General features: G+C 42.8%; 1 protein-coding gene across 1 annotated transcript in view; it reads right to left on the bottom strand.

Annotated features, from left to right (window-relative positions):
- Positions 1-16,369, bottom strand: part of KIFAP3 (kinesin associated protein 3) — a 479,627-nt gene that overhangs the window by 341,313 nt on the left and 121,945 nt on the right. Inside the window, 1 exon segment of the mRNA XM_053693102.1 lies at positions 1,981-2,159. Coding sequence (XP_053549077.1) covers positions 1,981-2,159 — 179 coding nt within the window.

The following is a 16,369-nucleotide window of genomic DNA, read 5'->3' as shown; positions in this document are numbered from 1 at the left end:
ATACCTCCTTAAGCAAAATGCGGAGATGTTCCAATTTAAATTTAAATGTAATCACATCAGATTCAGCCTGCTGAGAAATGTTCCCTAAATCAGTAATTTCTCCCTCAGACAAAACCTCCCTGGCCCCCTCAGATTGGGTTAGGGGCCCTTCAGAGATATTAATATCAGCGTCGTCATGCTCTTCAGTAACTAAAACAGAGCAGCCACGCTTACGCTGACAAGGGTTCATTTTGGCTAAAATGTTTTTGACAGAATTATCCATTACAGCCGTTAATTGTTGCATAGTAAGGAGTATTGGCGCGCTAGATGTACTAGGGGCCTCCTGAGTGGGCAAGACTCGTGTAGACGAAGGAGGGAATGATGCAGTACCATGCTTACTCCCCTCACTTGAGGAATCATCTTGGGCATCATTGTCATTATCACATAAATCACATTTATTTAAATGAATAGGAATTCTGGCTTCCCCACATTCAGAACACAGTCTATCTGGTAGTTCAGACATGTTAAACAGGCATAAACTTGATCAGAAAGTACAAAAAAACGTTTTAAAATAAAACCGTTACTGTCACTTTAAATTTTAAACTGAACACACTTTATTACTGCAATTGCGAAAAAACATGAAGGAATTGTTCAAAATTCACCAAATTTTCACCACAGCGTCTTAAAGCCTTGAAAATATTGCACACCAATTTTGGAAGCTTTAACCCTTAAAATAACGGAACCGGAGCCGTTTTAAGCTTTAAACCCCTTTACAGTCCCTGGTATCTGCTTTGCTGAGACCCAACCAAACCCAAAGGGGAATACGATACCAAATGACGCCTTCAGAAGTCTTTTATAAGTATCAGAGCTCCTCTCACATGCGACTGCATGCCATGCCTCTCAAAAACAAGTGCGCAACACCGGCGCGAAAATGAGACTCTGCCTATGCTTTGGGAAAGCCCCTAAAGAATAAGGTGTCTAAAACAGTGCCTGCCGATATTATTAAATCAAAATACCCAGAATAAATGATTCCTCAAGGCTAAATAAGTGTTAATATCAATCGATTTAGCCCAAAAAAAGTCTACAGTTTAAATAAGCCCTTGTGAAGCCCTTATTTACAATCGTAATAAACATGGCTTACCGGATCCCATAGGGAAAATGACAGCTTCCAGCATTACATCGTCTTGTTAGAATGTGTCATACCTCAAGCAGCAAGAGACTGCAAACTGTTCCCCCAACTGAAGTTAATTGCTCTCAACAGTCCTGTGTGGAACAGCCATGGATTTTAGTTACGGTTGCTAAAATCATTTTCCTCATACAAACAGAATTCTTCATCTCTTTTCTGTTTCTGAGTAAATAGTACGTACCAGCACTATTTGAAAATAACAAACTCTTGATTGAATAATGAAAAACTACAGTTAAACACTAAAAAACTCTAAGCCATCTCCGTGGAGATGTTGCCTGTACAACGGCAAAGAGAATGACTGGGGTAGGCGGAGCCTAGGAGGGATCATGTGACCAGCTTTGCTGGGCTCTTTGCCATTTCCTGTTGGGGAGGAGAATATCCCACAAGTAAGGATGACGCCGTGGACCGGACACACCTATGTTGGAGAAAACTATTACATTGAAAAATACCTACTTTGAATGCAATTTTGGTTCAGAACCTGGGTAGCGCTTGTTGATTGGTGGCTAAATCATCAAGCGCTACCCAGGTGCTGAACCAAAAATGGGGCGGCAACTAACCTTACATTCCTTCTTTTTTAAATAAAGATAGCAAGAGAACAAAGAAAAATTGATATTAAGAGTAAATTAGAAAGTTGCTTACAATTGCATGCTCTATTTGAATCATGAAAGAAAATATGTTGGTTTAGTATCCCTTTAATTCAATGTCCTCAGATTGTGATTTCTTCAACAAGACAACCTTTTAAGTCACATTTAACCTTCAGCCACCTCTCATTTAGACGTTGCAGATATGATCTTCCAATAGTTTTCTACACTTACCATATCGTTCTTGTTTTCCATGAAGATACTGAGCTTCTTCAAGAAAGAAACCACAAGAATCAAAAGTTCAAAGTTGTCTCGATCTAGCGCTTTCACCAACATATGAACAATGTTCTTGTTTCTCATCTTCAGTTCGGTCCGCGTGTCCTCAGCGAGATTCAGCAGTAGATAGAGGGCGACTAGAAAATATCAATAGAAAAGAGACCATTACAAATGTAATGTCAGGAATGTAAAAAACTGACATACAAACAACTACTGGTTTTAAATAAGGAAATGTGATCTATTAATTATAAACATTTTTTTAAAAGGGATATTATGCTAAGGCACTGTGGCTGAGCTCTGTAGCAGCCCAAGGGTTGCAGGTTCGATCCCCGGCGAGGTCCACTCAGCCTTTCATCCTTCCGAGGTCGATAAAATGAGCAGCGCCTTGAGACCCTTACAGGTGATTAGTCGCGCTTTACAAGTACCCAATACAAAACATACATACATACATATTACACCCAGGTGTGTGTTGTTATATCTAAAAGGAGGATATTTTGAAAGTTATTTTAAAACAAGACACACAGACCCATCATTGCAAAAAGCTTTATAGGGTTAAAATAAAGGGTGCTGTGATGTTGATCTTATATTTATTTTTTAAGAAGGTGAGATTGTTCTGAGAGACTACTTACAAAGACAGTTCACTGTAACAATGTTTATCCCTGAATGTGTTCCCCATGACTTGTTATATCAGCTGCAGCGTGCAAAATGTGAGAAATTGCTCATTTATGCTTCTTTTTTGCAAAATAAATATCTGGATTTGAAACCACAGCACATCAAAATGGGCTTGTCCTGTAGACAGATTAGATCTTGTTATCCTATCACTCAAATGTTTCCCTTTCTTATTTCTGTCTCTGTACAATACTTAGAAAAAACTATTGAAAGTGAAAATTTTAGAGCTTCATCTCTTCCACCTCCCAATGTGAGTGTACTTTCTTCTGCTGGCTGTGTTTATATAGGTTCTTAATAGCCTATACCTAGGTGCAGAAACTTCAGTATAGGTAGGGATACTACAGGCTAAATCCGCTATTTCAAATGCCAATATAAAGGCTAAGGAGATATTTGTAAACAATTTAATACACTCCAGCAGGTACAGAATACACCTTGTGATTTTATTCTAAAATGTATGTGTGTGTAATATATATATATATATATATATATAAAAGTAACAGAAGAGGGAAGGGCGCACAGACACAGGGATCCTGGTGTAGTATGTTAGGAAACCACAGGCATAATACAACATTTAAGCCAAATTTGCACTCACTTGTAACACCCTCAACACTATGAGGTATGATGACAGCAGGGAGGCTTCTCACAGCCAGTCGAATCCTCTTTTCCAGCTCCTTTGTTTTCTCTTCCAACAGAAGATTAACCGTTAACGTAGAGCTCTACAGCTGGCTGGCCCACTGTCAAAAACACTTATGTACTTAAAAATGCAGGGCACTGCGGGGTTAAAACACTGGACTGTAGGAGGTATAAAACGTTATACTCTTTATTTGCTCAAAAATCCTGAGCTGTGAAATATGACAATAAAATCAACTGCAAGCTAGCAGCATAAATTGTGATAAATTTGATACACTGTCACACCGTAGTGTGTAAAATACACTTTGTGCCGTAGCACTAAAACATTGCTGAACTGAGTGTTCGAGTCTGGGGGCGAGGCCTGACGCGTTTCACAAAGCTATTGGTCGCTTCTTCAGAGGTAGGTAACGCCCCCTACTATTCTTCATTTATGCATCCTGGCTCACAGAATAAAAACGCCCATCCACCATCTTCCTTATCGGCATGGCAGCTCCCCATTGCTAAACCTTATGCAGATTTGTAGCCCTTTTAAGGGCAAGTGTCTTATCTGTGTATGGAATGTTAATCTTAAAAGCAATACTGAAGAAATGAGTAAAACCTAAAAAACAACAATAATCATAATGATAAATACTTAAAAACATTAACAGCATGTAATGAGGTTTAAAATCGCTAGCACCATCAATGCTGCCCCTTCAAAACGCCACACATTCGAAAACACACAGTATATAACCAATGTAAGTAGGCTATATGCCTATGTACACTTACAATGATTAAACCCAAAAAATTGCTTCCACAAAACCTATTTGTGAAAATAGTTAGCAACATTGTGTGCATATCTATAGAGTTACTATGTCTCTACCATCGTTGAGATTAATTTAAATTAAAAAAAAAACATAATTTATGCTTACCTGATAAATTTATTTCTCTTGTAGTGCAGTCAGTCCACGGGTCATCCATTACTTATGGGATTATATCTCTTCCCCAACAGGAAGTTGCAAGAGGATCACCCAAGCAGAGCTGCTATATAGCTCCTCCCCTCACATGTCATATCCAGTCATTCAACCGAAACAAGACGAGAAAGGAGAAACCATAGGGTGCAGTGGTGACTGGAGTTTAAATAAAATTTAGATCTGCCTTAAAAGACAGGGCGGGCCGTGGACTGACTACACTACAAGAGAAATACATTTATCAGGTAAGCATAAATCATGTTTTCTCTTGTTAAGTGTAGTCAGTCCACGGGTCATCCATTACTTATGGGATACCAATACCAAAGCTAAAGTACACGGATGAAGGGAGGGACAAGGCAGGAACTTTAAACGGAGGGAACCACTGCCTGAAGTACCTTTCTCCCAAAAATAGCCTCCGAAGAAGCAAAAGTGTCAAATTTGTAAAATTTTGAAAAAGTGTGAAGTGAAGACCAAGTTGCAGCCTTGCAAATCTGTTCAACAGAAGCCTCATTTTTAAAGGCCCAGGTGTAAGCCACAGCTCTAGTAGAATGAGCTGTAATTCTTTCAGGAGGCTGCTGTCCAGCAGTCTCATAGGTTAAACGTATTATGCTACGAAGCCAAAAGGAGAGAGAGGTAGCCGAAGCCTATTGACCTCTCCTCTGTCCAGAATAAACGACAGGGAAGAAGTTTGACGAAAATCTTTAGTTGCCTGCAAATAGAACTTCAGGGCACGGACTACGTCCAGATTATGCAAAAGTCGTTCCTTCTTTGAAGAAGGGTTAGGACACAATGATGGAACAACAATCTCTTGATTGATATTCCTGTTAGAAACTACCTTAGTTAAGAACCCAGGTTTAGTACGCAGAACTACCTTGTCTGAATGAAAAATCAGATAAGGAGAATCACAATGTAAGGCAGATAACTCAGAGACTCTTCAAGCCGAGGAAATAGCCATCAAAAACAGAACTTTCCAAGATAACAGCTTGATATCAATGGAATGAAGGGGTTCAAATGGACCGCCTTGCAGAACGTTAAGAACTAAGTTTAAGCTCCACGGCGGAGCAACAGTCTTAAACACAGGCTTAATCCTAGCCAAAGCCTGACAAAAAGCCTGAATGTCTGGAATTTCTGCCAGACGCTTGTGTAGAAGAATAGACAGAGCAGAAATCTGTCCCTTTAACGAACTAGCGGATAAGCCCTTTTCTAAACCCTCTTGTAGAAAAGACAATATCCTAGGAATCCTAACCTTACTCCATGAGTAACTCTTGGATTCGCACCAATATAAATATTTACGCCATATCTTATGGTAAATTCTTCTGGTAACAGGTTTCCTAGCCTGTATTAAGGTATCAATAACCGACTCCAAGAAGCCACACTTTGATAGAATCAAGCGTTCAATCTCCATGCAGTCAGCCTCAGAGAAATTAGATTTGGATGGTTGAAAGGACCCTGAATTAGAAGGTCCTGCCTCAGAGGCAGAGACCATGGTGGACAGGACGACATGTCCACTAGGTCTGCATACCAGGTCCTGCGTGGCCACGCAGGCGCTATCAGAATCACAGATGCTCTCTCCTGTTTGATCTTGGCAATCAGTCGAGGAAGCATCGGAAATGGTGGAAACACATAAGCCATGTTGAAGACCCAAGGGGCTGTCAGAGCATCTATCAGCACCGCTCCCGGATCCCTGGACCTGGATCCGTAACAAGGAAGCTTGGCGTTCTGGCGAGACGCCATGAGATCCAGATCTGGTTTGCCCCAACGATGAATCAGTTGAGCGAAGACCTCCGGATTAAGTTCCCACTCCCCCGGATGAAAAGTCTGGCGACTTAGAAAATCCGCCTCCCAGTTCTCCACGCCTGGGATGTAGATCGCTGACAGGTGGCAAGAGTGAGACTCTGCCCAGCGAATTATCTTTGAGACTTCCAACATCGCTAGGGAACTCCTGGTTCCCCCTTGATGATTGATGTAAGCCACAGTCGTGATGTTGTCCGACAGAAATCTGATGAACCTCAGAGTTGCTAACTGAGGCCAAGCTAGAAGAGCATTGAATATTGCTCTTAACTCCAGAATATTTATTGGGAGGAGTTTCTCCTCCTGAGTCCATGATCCCTGAGCCTTCAGGGAATTCCAGACTGCGCCCCAACCTAGAAGGCTGGCGTCTGTTGTTACAATCGTCCAATCTGGCCTGCGAAAGGTCATCCCCTTGGACAGGTGGGGCCGAGAAATCCACCATAGAAGAGAATCTCTGGTCTCTTGATCCAGATTTAGTAGAGGGGACAAATCTGAGTAATCCCCATTCCACTGACTTAGCATGCACAATTGCAGCGGTCTGAGATGCAGGCGCGCAAATGGTACTATGTCCATTGCCGCTACCATTAAGCCGATTACTTCCATGCACTGAGCTACTGACGGGTGTGGAATTGAATGAAGGGCACGGCAAGCATTTAGAAGTTTTGATAACCTGGCCTCCATCAGGTAAATTTTCATCTCTACAGAATCTATAAGAGTTCCTAGGAAGGGAACCCTTGTGAGTGGTAATAGAGAACTCTTTTCCACGTTCACCTTCCACCCATGCGACCTCAGAAATGCCAGAACTATCTCTGTATGAGACTTGGCAGTTTGAAAACTTGACGCTTGTATCAGAATGTCGTCTAGGTACGGAGCCACCGCTATGCCTCGCGGTCTTAGTACTGCCAGAAGTGAGCCCAGAACCTTTGTAAAGATTCTTGGAGCCGTAGCTAACCCGAAGGGAAGAGCTACAAACTGGTAATGCCCGTCTAGGAAGGCAAATCTTAGGTACCGATAATGATCCTTGTGAATCGGTATGTGAAGGTAGGCATCCTTTAAGTCCACTGTGGTCATGTACTGACCCTCTTGGATCATGGGTAGGATGGTTCGAATAGTTTCCATTTTGAATGATGGAACTCTTAGGAATTTGTTTAGGATTTTTAAGTCCAAGATTGGTCTGAAGGTTCCCTCTTTCTTGGGAACCACAAACAGATTTGAATAGAATCCTTGCCCGTGTTCCGTCCGCGGAACTGGGTGGATCACCCCCATTAGTAAGAGGTCTTGTACACAGCGTAGAAACGCCTCTTTCTTTATTTGGTTTGCTGATAACCTTGAAAGATGAAATCTCCCTTGTGGAGGAGAAGCTTTGAAGTCCAGAAGATATCCCTGAGATATGATCTCCAACGCCCAGGGATCCTGGACATCTCTTGCCCAAGCCTGGGCGAAGAGAGAAAGTCTGCCCCCCACTAGATCCGTTTCCTGATAGGGGGCCCTCTCTTCATGCTGTCTTAGGGGCAGCAGCAGGTTTTCTGGCCTGCTTGCCCTTGTTCCAGGTCTGGTTAGGTTTCCAGCCCTGTCTGTAGCGAGCAACAGTTCCTTCCTGTTTTGGAGCGGAGGAAGTTGATGCTGCTCCTGCCTTGAGGTTACGAAAGGCACGAAAATTAGACTGTTTGGCCTTTGATTTGGCCCTGTCCTGAGGCAGAGCATGGCCCTTACCTCCCGTAATGTCAGCGATAATTTCTTTCAAGCCGGGCCCGAATAAGGTCTGCCCTTTGAAAGGAATATTAAGCAATTTAGATTTAGAAGTCACGTCAGCTGACCAGGATTTAAGCCATAGCGCTCTGCGCGCTTGGATGGCGAATCCGGAGTTCTTAGCCGTAAGTTTGGTTAAATGTACGACGGCATCAGAAACAAAAGCGTTAGCTAGCTTAAGTGCTTTAAGCTTGTTCATAATTCCATCCAATGGAGCTGTGCGAATGGCCTCTTCCAGAGACTCAAACCAGAATGCCGCCGCAGCAGTGACAGGCGCAATGCATGCAAGGGGCTGTAAGATAAAACCTTGTTGAACAAACATTTTCTTAAGGTAACCTAATTTTTTATCCATTGGATCTGAAAAGGCACAACTATCCTCCACCGGGATAGTGGTACGCTTAGCTAAAGTAGAAACTGCTCCCTCCACCTTAGGGACCGTCTGCCATAAGTCTTGTGTGGTGGCGTCTATAGGAAACATTTTCCTAAATATGGGAGGAGGGGAAAAAGGCACACCGGGTCTATCCCACTCCTTGCTAATAATCTCTGTAAGCCTTTTAGGTATAGGAAACACGTCAGTACACACCGGTACCCCATAGTATCTATCCAACCTACATATTTTGTCTGGAATTGCAACCGTGTTACAATCATTCAGAGCCGCTAATACCTCCCCTAGCAATATGTGGAGGTTCTCAAGCTTAAATTTAAAATTAGAAATCTCTGAATCCAGTCTCCCTGGATCAGATCCATCACCCACAGAATGAAGCTCTCCGTCTTCATGTGCTGCAAATTGTGACGCAGTATCGGACATGGCTCTCACATCATCAGCGCGCTCTGTCCTTAACCCAGAGCTATCACGCTTGCCTCTTAATTCTGGCAATTTAGATAATACTTCTGTCATAACAGTAGCCATGTCTTGCAAAGTGATTTGTAAGGGCCTCCCTGATGTACTTGGCACCACAAAATCACGCACCTCCTGAGCGGGAGGCGAAGGTACTGACACGTTAGGAGAGTTAGTCGGCATAACTTCCCCCTCGTTGTCTGGTGATAATTTCTTTACATGTAAAGTCTGACTTTTATTTAAAGTTACATCAATGCATTTAGTACACAACCTTCTATGGGGCTCCACATTGGCCTTCATACATAGTGAACAAACAGATTCATCTGTGTCAGACATGTTTAAACAGACTAGCAATGAGACTAGCAAGCTTGGAAAATACTTTTCAAATAAATTTACAAGCAATATAAAAACCGCTACTGTGCCTTTAAGAAGCACAAAAAGCTGTCACAGTTGAAATAACAATGAACCAAATTAGTTATAGCAACCAAATTTTCACAGTAAATGTATTAAGTTAGCAAAGGATTGCACCCACCAGCAAATGGATGATTAACCCCTTAATACCCAAAAACGGATAACAATTTAATAATTAACGTTTTATCACAGTCAAACACACTGTCACAGGTCTGCTGTGACTGATTACCTCCCTCAAAATGAATTGAAGACCCCTGAGCTCTCTAGAGACGTCCTGGATCATGGAGGATGAAGTAGGAAGATTGTGACTGAATTTTTACTGCGCAAAAAAGCGCTAAAAACAGAATTTATGTTTACCTGATAAATTACTTTCTCCAACGGTGTGTCCGGTCCACGGCGTCATCCTTACTTGTGGGATATTCTCTTCCCCAACAGGAAATGGCAAAGAGCCCAGCAAAGCTGGTCACATGATCCCTCCTAGGCTCCGCCTACCCCAGTCATTCGACCGACGTTAAGGAGGAATATTTGCATAGGAGAAACCATATGGTACCGTGGTGACTGTAGTTAAAGAAAATAAATTATCAGACCTGATTAAAAAAACCAGGGCGGGCCGTGGACCGGACACACCGTTGGAGAAAGTAATTTATCAGGTAAACATAAATTCTGTTTTCTCCAACATAGGTGTGTCCGGTCCACGGCGTCATCCTTACTTGTGGGAACCAATACCAAAGCTTTAGGACACGGATGAAGGGAGGGAGCAAATCAGGTCACCTAAATGGAAGGCACCACGGCTTGCAAAACCTTTCTCCCAAAAATAGCCTCAGAAGAAGCAAAAGTATCAAACTTGTAAAATTTGGTAAAAGTGTGCAGTGAAGACCAAGTCGCTGCCCTACATATCTGATCAACAGAAGCCTCGTTCTTGAAGGCCCATGTGGAAGCCACAGCCCTAGTGGAATGAGCTGTGATTCTTTCGGGAGGCTGCCGTCCGGCAGTCTCGTAAGCCAATCTGATGATGCTTTTAATCCAAAAAGAGAGAGAGGTAGAAGTTGCTTTTTGACCTCTCCTTTTACCGGAATAAACAACAAACAAGGAAGATGTTTGTCTAAAATCCTTTGTAGCATCTAAATAGAATTTTAGAGCGCGAACAACATCCAAATTGTGCAACAAACGTTCCTTCTTTGAAACTGGTTTCGGACACAGAGAAGGTACGATAATCTCCTGGTTAATGTTTTTGTTAGAAACAACTTTTGGAAGAAAACCAGGTTTAGTACGTAAAACCACCTTATCTGCATGGAACACCAGATAAGGATGAGAACACTGCAGAGCAGATAATTCTGAAACTCTTCTAGCAGAAGAAATTGCAACTAAAAACAAAACTTTCCAAGATAATAACTTAATATCAACGGAATGCAAGGGTTCAAACGGAACCCCCTGAAGAACTGAAAGAACTAAATTGAGACTCCAAGGAGGAGTCAAAGGTTTGTAAACAGGCTTAATTCTAACCAGAGCCTGAACAAAGGCTTGAACATCTGGCACAGCGGCCAGCTTTTTGTGAAGTAACACAGACAAGGCAGAAATCTGTCCCTTCAGGGAACTTGCAGATAATCCTTTTTCCAATCCTTCTTGAAGGAAGGATAGAATCCTAGGAATCTTAACCTTGTCCCAAGGGAATCCTTTAGATTCACACCAACAGATATATTTTTTCCAAATTTTGTGGTAAATCTTTCTAGTTACAGGCTTTCTGGCCTGAACAAGAGTATCGATAACAGAATCTGAGAACCCTCGCTTCGATAAGATCAAGCGTTCAATCTCCAAGCAGTCAGCTGGAGTGAAACCAGGTTCGGATGTTCGAACGGACCCTGAACAAGAAGGTCTCGTCTCAAAGGTAGCTTCCAAGGTGGAGCCGATGACATATTCACCAGATCTGCATACCAAGTCCTGCGTGGCCACGCAGGAGCTATCAAGATCACCGACGCCCTCTCCTGATTGATCCTGGCTACCAGCCTGGGGATGAGAGGAAACGGCGGGAACACATAAGCTAGTTTGAAGGTCCAAGGTGCCACTAGTGCATCCACTAGAGCCGCCTTGGGATCCCTGGATCTGGACCCGTAGCAAGGAACTTTGAAGTTCTGACGAGAGGCCATCAGATCCATGTCTGGAATGCCCCACAGCTGAGTGACTTGGGCAAAGATTTCCGGATGGAGTTCCCACTCCCCCGGATGCAATGTCTGACGACTCAGAAAATCCGCTTCCCAATTTTCCACTCCTGGGATGTGGATAGCGGACAGGTGGCAGGAGTGAGACTCCGCCCATAGAATGATTTTGGTCACTTCTTCCATCGCTAGGGAACTCCTTGTTCCCCCCTGATGGTTGATGTACGCAACAGTTGTCATGTTGTCTGATTGAAACCGTATGAACTTGGCCCTCGCTAGCTGAGGCCAAGCCTTGAGAGCATTGAATATCGCTCTCAGTTCCAGAATATTTATCGGTAGAAGAGATTCTTCCCGAGACCAAAGACCCTGAGCTTTCAGGGATCCCCAGACCGCGCCCCAGCCCATCAGACTGGCGTCGGTCGTGACAATGACCCACTCTGGTCTGCGGAATGTCATCCCTTGTGACAGGTTGTCCAGGGACAGCCACCAACGGAGTGAGTCTCTGGTCCTCTGATTTACTTGTATCTTCGGAGACAAGTCTGTATAATCCCCATTCCACTGACTGAGCATGCACAGTTGTAATGGTCTTAGATGAATGCGCGCAAAAGGAACTATGTCCATTGCCGCTACCATCAACCCGATCACTTCCATGCACTGAGCTATGGAAGGAAGAGGAACGGAATGAAGTATCCGACAAGAGTCTAGAAGCTTTGTTTTTCTGGCCTCTGTCAGAAATATCCTCATTTCTAAGGAGTCTATTATTGTTCCCAAGAAGGGAACCCTTGTTGACGGAGATAGAGAACTCTTTTCCACGTTCACTTTCCATCCGTGAGATCTGAATAAGGCCAGGACTATGTCCGTGTGAGCCTTTGCTTGAGGAAGGGACGACGCTTGAATCAGAATGTCGTCCAAGTAAGGTACTACAGCAATGCCCCTTGGTCTTAGCACAGCTAGAAGGGACCCTAGTACCTTTGTGAAAATCCTTGGAGCAGTGGCTAATCCGAAAGGAAGCGCCACGAACTGGTAATGCTTGTCCAGGAATGCGAACCTTAGGAACCGATGATGTTCCTTGTGGATAGGAATATGTAGATACGCATCCTTTAAATCCACCGTGGTCATGAATTGACCTTCCTGGATGGAAGGAAGAATAGTTCGAATGGTTTCCATCTTGAACGATGGAACCTTGAGAAACTTGTTTAAGATCTTGAGATCTAAGATTGGTCTGAACGTTCCCTCTTTTTTGGGAACTATGAACAGATTGGAGTAGAACCCCATCCCTTGTTGTCTTAATGGAACAGGATGAATCACTCCCATTTTTAACAGGTCTTCTACACAATGTAAGAATGCCTGTCTTTTTATGTGGTCTGAAGACAACTGAGACCTGTGGAACCTCCCCCTTGGGGGAAGTCCCTTGAATTCCAGAAGATAACCTTGGGAGACTATTTCTAGCGCCCAAGGATCCAGAACATCTCTTGCCCAAGCCTGAGCGAAGAGAGAGAGTCTGCCCCCCACCAGATCCGGTCCCGGATCGGGGGCCAACATTTCATGCTGTCTTGGTAGCAGTGGCAGGCTTCTTGGCCTGCTTTCCCTTGTTCCAGCCTTGCATTGGTCTCCAAGCTGGCTTGGCTTGAGAAGTATTACCCTCTTGCTTAGAGGACGTAGCACCTTGGGCTGGTCCGTTTCTACGAAAGGGACGAAAATTAGGTTTATTTTTGGCCTTGAAAGGCCGATCCTGAGGAAGGGCGTGGCCCTTACCCCCAGTGATATCAGAGATAATCTCTTTCAAGTCAGGGCCAAACAGCGTTTTCCCCTTGAAAGGAATGTTAAGTAGCTTGTTCTTGGAAGACGCATCAGCCGACCAAGATTTCAACCAAAGCGCTCTGCGCGCCACAATAGCAAACCCAGAATTCTTAGCCGCTAACCTAGCCAATTGCAAAGTGGCGTCTAGGGTGAAAGAATTAGCCAATTTGAGAGCATTGATTCTGTCCATAATCTCCTCCAAAGGAGGAGAATCACTATCGACCGCCTTTATCAGATCATCAAACCAGAAACATGCGGCTGTAGCGACAGGGACAATGCATGAAATAGGTTGTAGAAGGTAACCTTGCTGAACAAAGATCTTTTTAAGCAAACCTTCTAATTTTTTATCCATAGGATCTTTGAAAGCACAACTATCCTCTATGGGTATAGTGGTGCGTTTGTTTAAAGTGGAAACCGCTCCCTCGACCTTGGGGACTGTCTGCCATAAGTCCTTTCTGGGGTCGACCATAGGAAACAATTTTTTAAATATGGGGGGAGGGACGAAAGGAATACCGGGCCTTTCCCATTCTTTATTAACAATGTCCGCCACCCGCTTGGGTATAGGAAAAGCTTCTGGGAGCCCCGGCACCTCTAGGAACTTGTCCATTTTACATAGTTTCTCTGGGATGACCAACTTGTCACAATCATCCAGAGTGGATAATACCTCCTTAAGCAGAATGCGGAGATGTTCCAACTTAAATTTAAATGCAATCACATCAGGTTCAGCCTGTTGAGAAATGTTTCTTGAATCACTAATTTCTCCCTCAGACAAAACCTCCCTGGCCCCATCAGACTGGGTTAGGGGCCCTTCAGAAATATTATTATCAGCGTCGTCATGCTCTTCAGTATCTAAAACAGAGCAGCCGCGCTTACGCTGATAAGTGTTCATTTTGGCTAAAATGTTTTTGACAGAATTATCCATTACAGCCGTTAATTGTTGCATAGTAAGGAGTATTGGCGCGCTAGATGTACTAGGGGCCTCCTGAGTGGGCAAGACTCGTGTAGACGAAGGAGGGAATGATGCAGTACCATGCTTACTCCCCTCACTTGAGGAATCATCTTGGGCATCATTGTCATTATCACATAAATCACATTTATTTAAATGAATAGGAATTCTGGCTTCCCCACATTCAGAACACAGTCTATCTGGTAGTTCAGACATGTTAAACAGGCATAAACTTGATAACAAAGTACAAAAAACGTTTTAAAATAAAACCGTTACTGTCACTTTAAATATTAAACTGAACACACTTTATTACTGCAATTGCGAAAAAACATGAAGGAATTGTTCAAAATTCACCAAATTTTCACCACAGTGTCTTAAAGCCTTAAAAGTATTGCACACCAAATTTGGGAGCTTTAACCCATAAAATAACGGAACCGGAGCCGTTTTTAACTTTAACCCCTTTACAGTCCCTGGTATCTGCTTTGCTGAGACCCAACCAAGCCCAAAGGGGAATACGATACCAAATGACGCCTTCAGAAAGTCTTTCTAAGTATCAGAGCTCCTCTCACATGCGACTGCATGCCATGCCTCTCAAAAACAAGTGCGCAACACCGGCGCGAAAATGAGGCTCTGCTTATGCTTTGGGAAAGCCCCTAAAGAATAAGGTGTCTAATACAGTGCCTGCCGATATCAATATATCAAAATACCCAGATAAAATGATTCCTCAAGGCTAAATATGTGTTAATAATGAATCGATTTAGCCCAAAAAAAGTCTACAGTCTTAATAAGCCCTTGTGAAGCCCTTATTTACGATCGTAATAAACATGGCTTACCGGATCCCATAGGGAAAATGACAGCTTCCAGCATTACATCGTCTTGTTAGAATGTGTCATACCTCAAGCAGCAAGAGACTGCACACTGTTCCCCCAACTGAAGTTAATTGCTCTCAACAGTCCTGTGTGGAACAGCCATGGATTTTAGTGACGGTTGCTAAAATCATTTTCCTCATACAAACAGAAATCTTCATCTCTTTTCTGTTTCTGAGTAAATAGTACATACCAGCACTATTTCAAAATAACAAACTCTTGATTGAATAATAAAAACTACAGTTAAACACTAAAAAACTCTAAGCCATCTCCGTGGAGATGTTGCCTGTACAACGGCAAAGAGAATGACTGGGGTAGGCGGAGCCTAGGAGGGATCATGTGACCAGCTTTGCTGGGCTCTTTGCCATTTCCTGTTGGGGAAGAGAATATCCCACAAGTAAGGATGACGCCGTGGACCGGACACACCTATGTTGGAGAAATAGGCCCCTCCCACTCATATTACAACAGTGGGGAAGCTCAGTTAACTGTTTCTATGCAGAAACAAAAGTTAGCCATGTGGTAAAAATCATGCCCCAATAAGTTTTATCACCAAGTACCTCACAAAAAACGATTAACATGCCAGTAAACGTTTTGAACATACATTTTAAAAGTTATGAAGTGTTATTAATAAGCCTGCTACCAGTCGCTTTTACTGCAGTTAAGGCTCATTACATTACTTCTGTATTAACAGTATTTTCTGAGTCAAATTCCATTCCCTAGAAAAATACTTCAGTGTACACAAACTCATCAGCCTAATACCAGTCGCTACCACTGCATTTAAGGCTGAACTTACATTACATTGGTATCAGCAGTAATTTCTCAGTCAATTCCATTGCTTAGAAAAATAATTTACTGCACATACCTCGTTTGCAGGGGGGCCCTGCATGCTATTCCCCTTTTCTGAAGTTACCTCACTCCTCAGAATGTGCGAGAACAGCCAGTGGATCTTAGTTACGTCTGCTAAGATCATAGAAAACGCAGGCAGATTCTTCTTCTAATGCTGCCTGAGAAACAAACAGCACACTCCGGTGCCATTTAAAATAAACTTTTGATTGAAGAAATAAACTAAGTTTAAAAACACCACAGACCTCTCACAACGACCTATCTTTAGTTAGGTTGCAAGAGAATGACTGGATATGACATGTGAGGGGAGGAGCTATATAGCAGCTCTGCTTGGGTGATCCTCTTGCAACTTCCTGTTGGGGAAGAGATATAATCCCATAAGTAATGGATGACCCGTGGACTGACTACACTTAACAAGAGAAATAATAATAATAATGATGATGATAAAGTAATATAAGACATAACATTGTATAAGACATGTTGCAATGTTGAGTAAATAAGAACTCAAATTAATATTATATATAAAAGTCAAATCTGACACGGTGTGACAGTATCAAATTTATCACAATTTATGCTGCTAGCTTGCAGTTGATTTTATTGTCATATTTCACAGCTCAGGATTTTTGAGCAACTAAAGAGTATAACGTTTTATACATCCTACAGTCCAGTATTTTAACCCCTCAGTGCCCTGCATTTTCAACTAC

This window comes from Bombina bombina, chromosome 10 (assembly GCF_027579735.1).
Source record: "Bombina bombina isolate aBomBom1 chromosome 10, aBomBom1.pri, whole genome shotgun sequence".
NCBI classification, from domain to species: Eukaryota; Metazoa; Chordata; class Amphibia; order Anura; family Bombinatoridae; genus Bombina; species Bombina bombina.
This window is presented reverse-complemented; position numbering and strand designations above follow the sequence as displayed.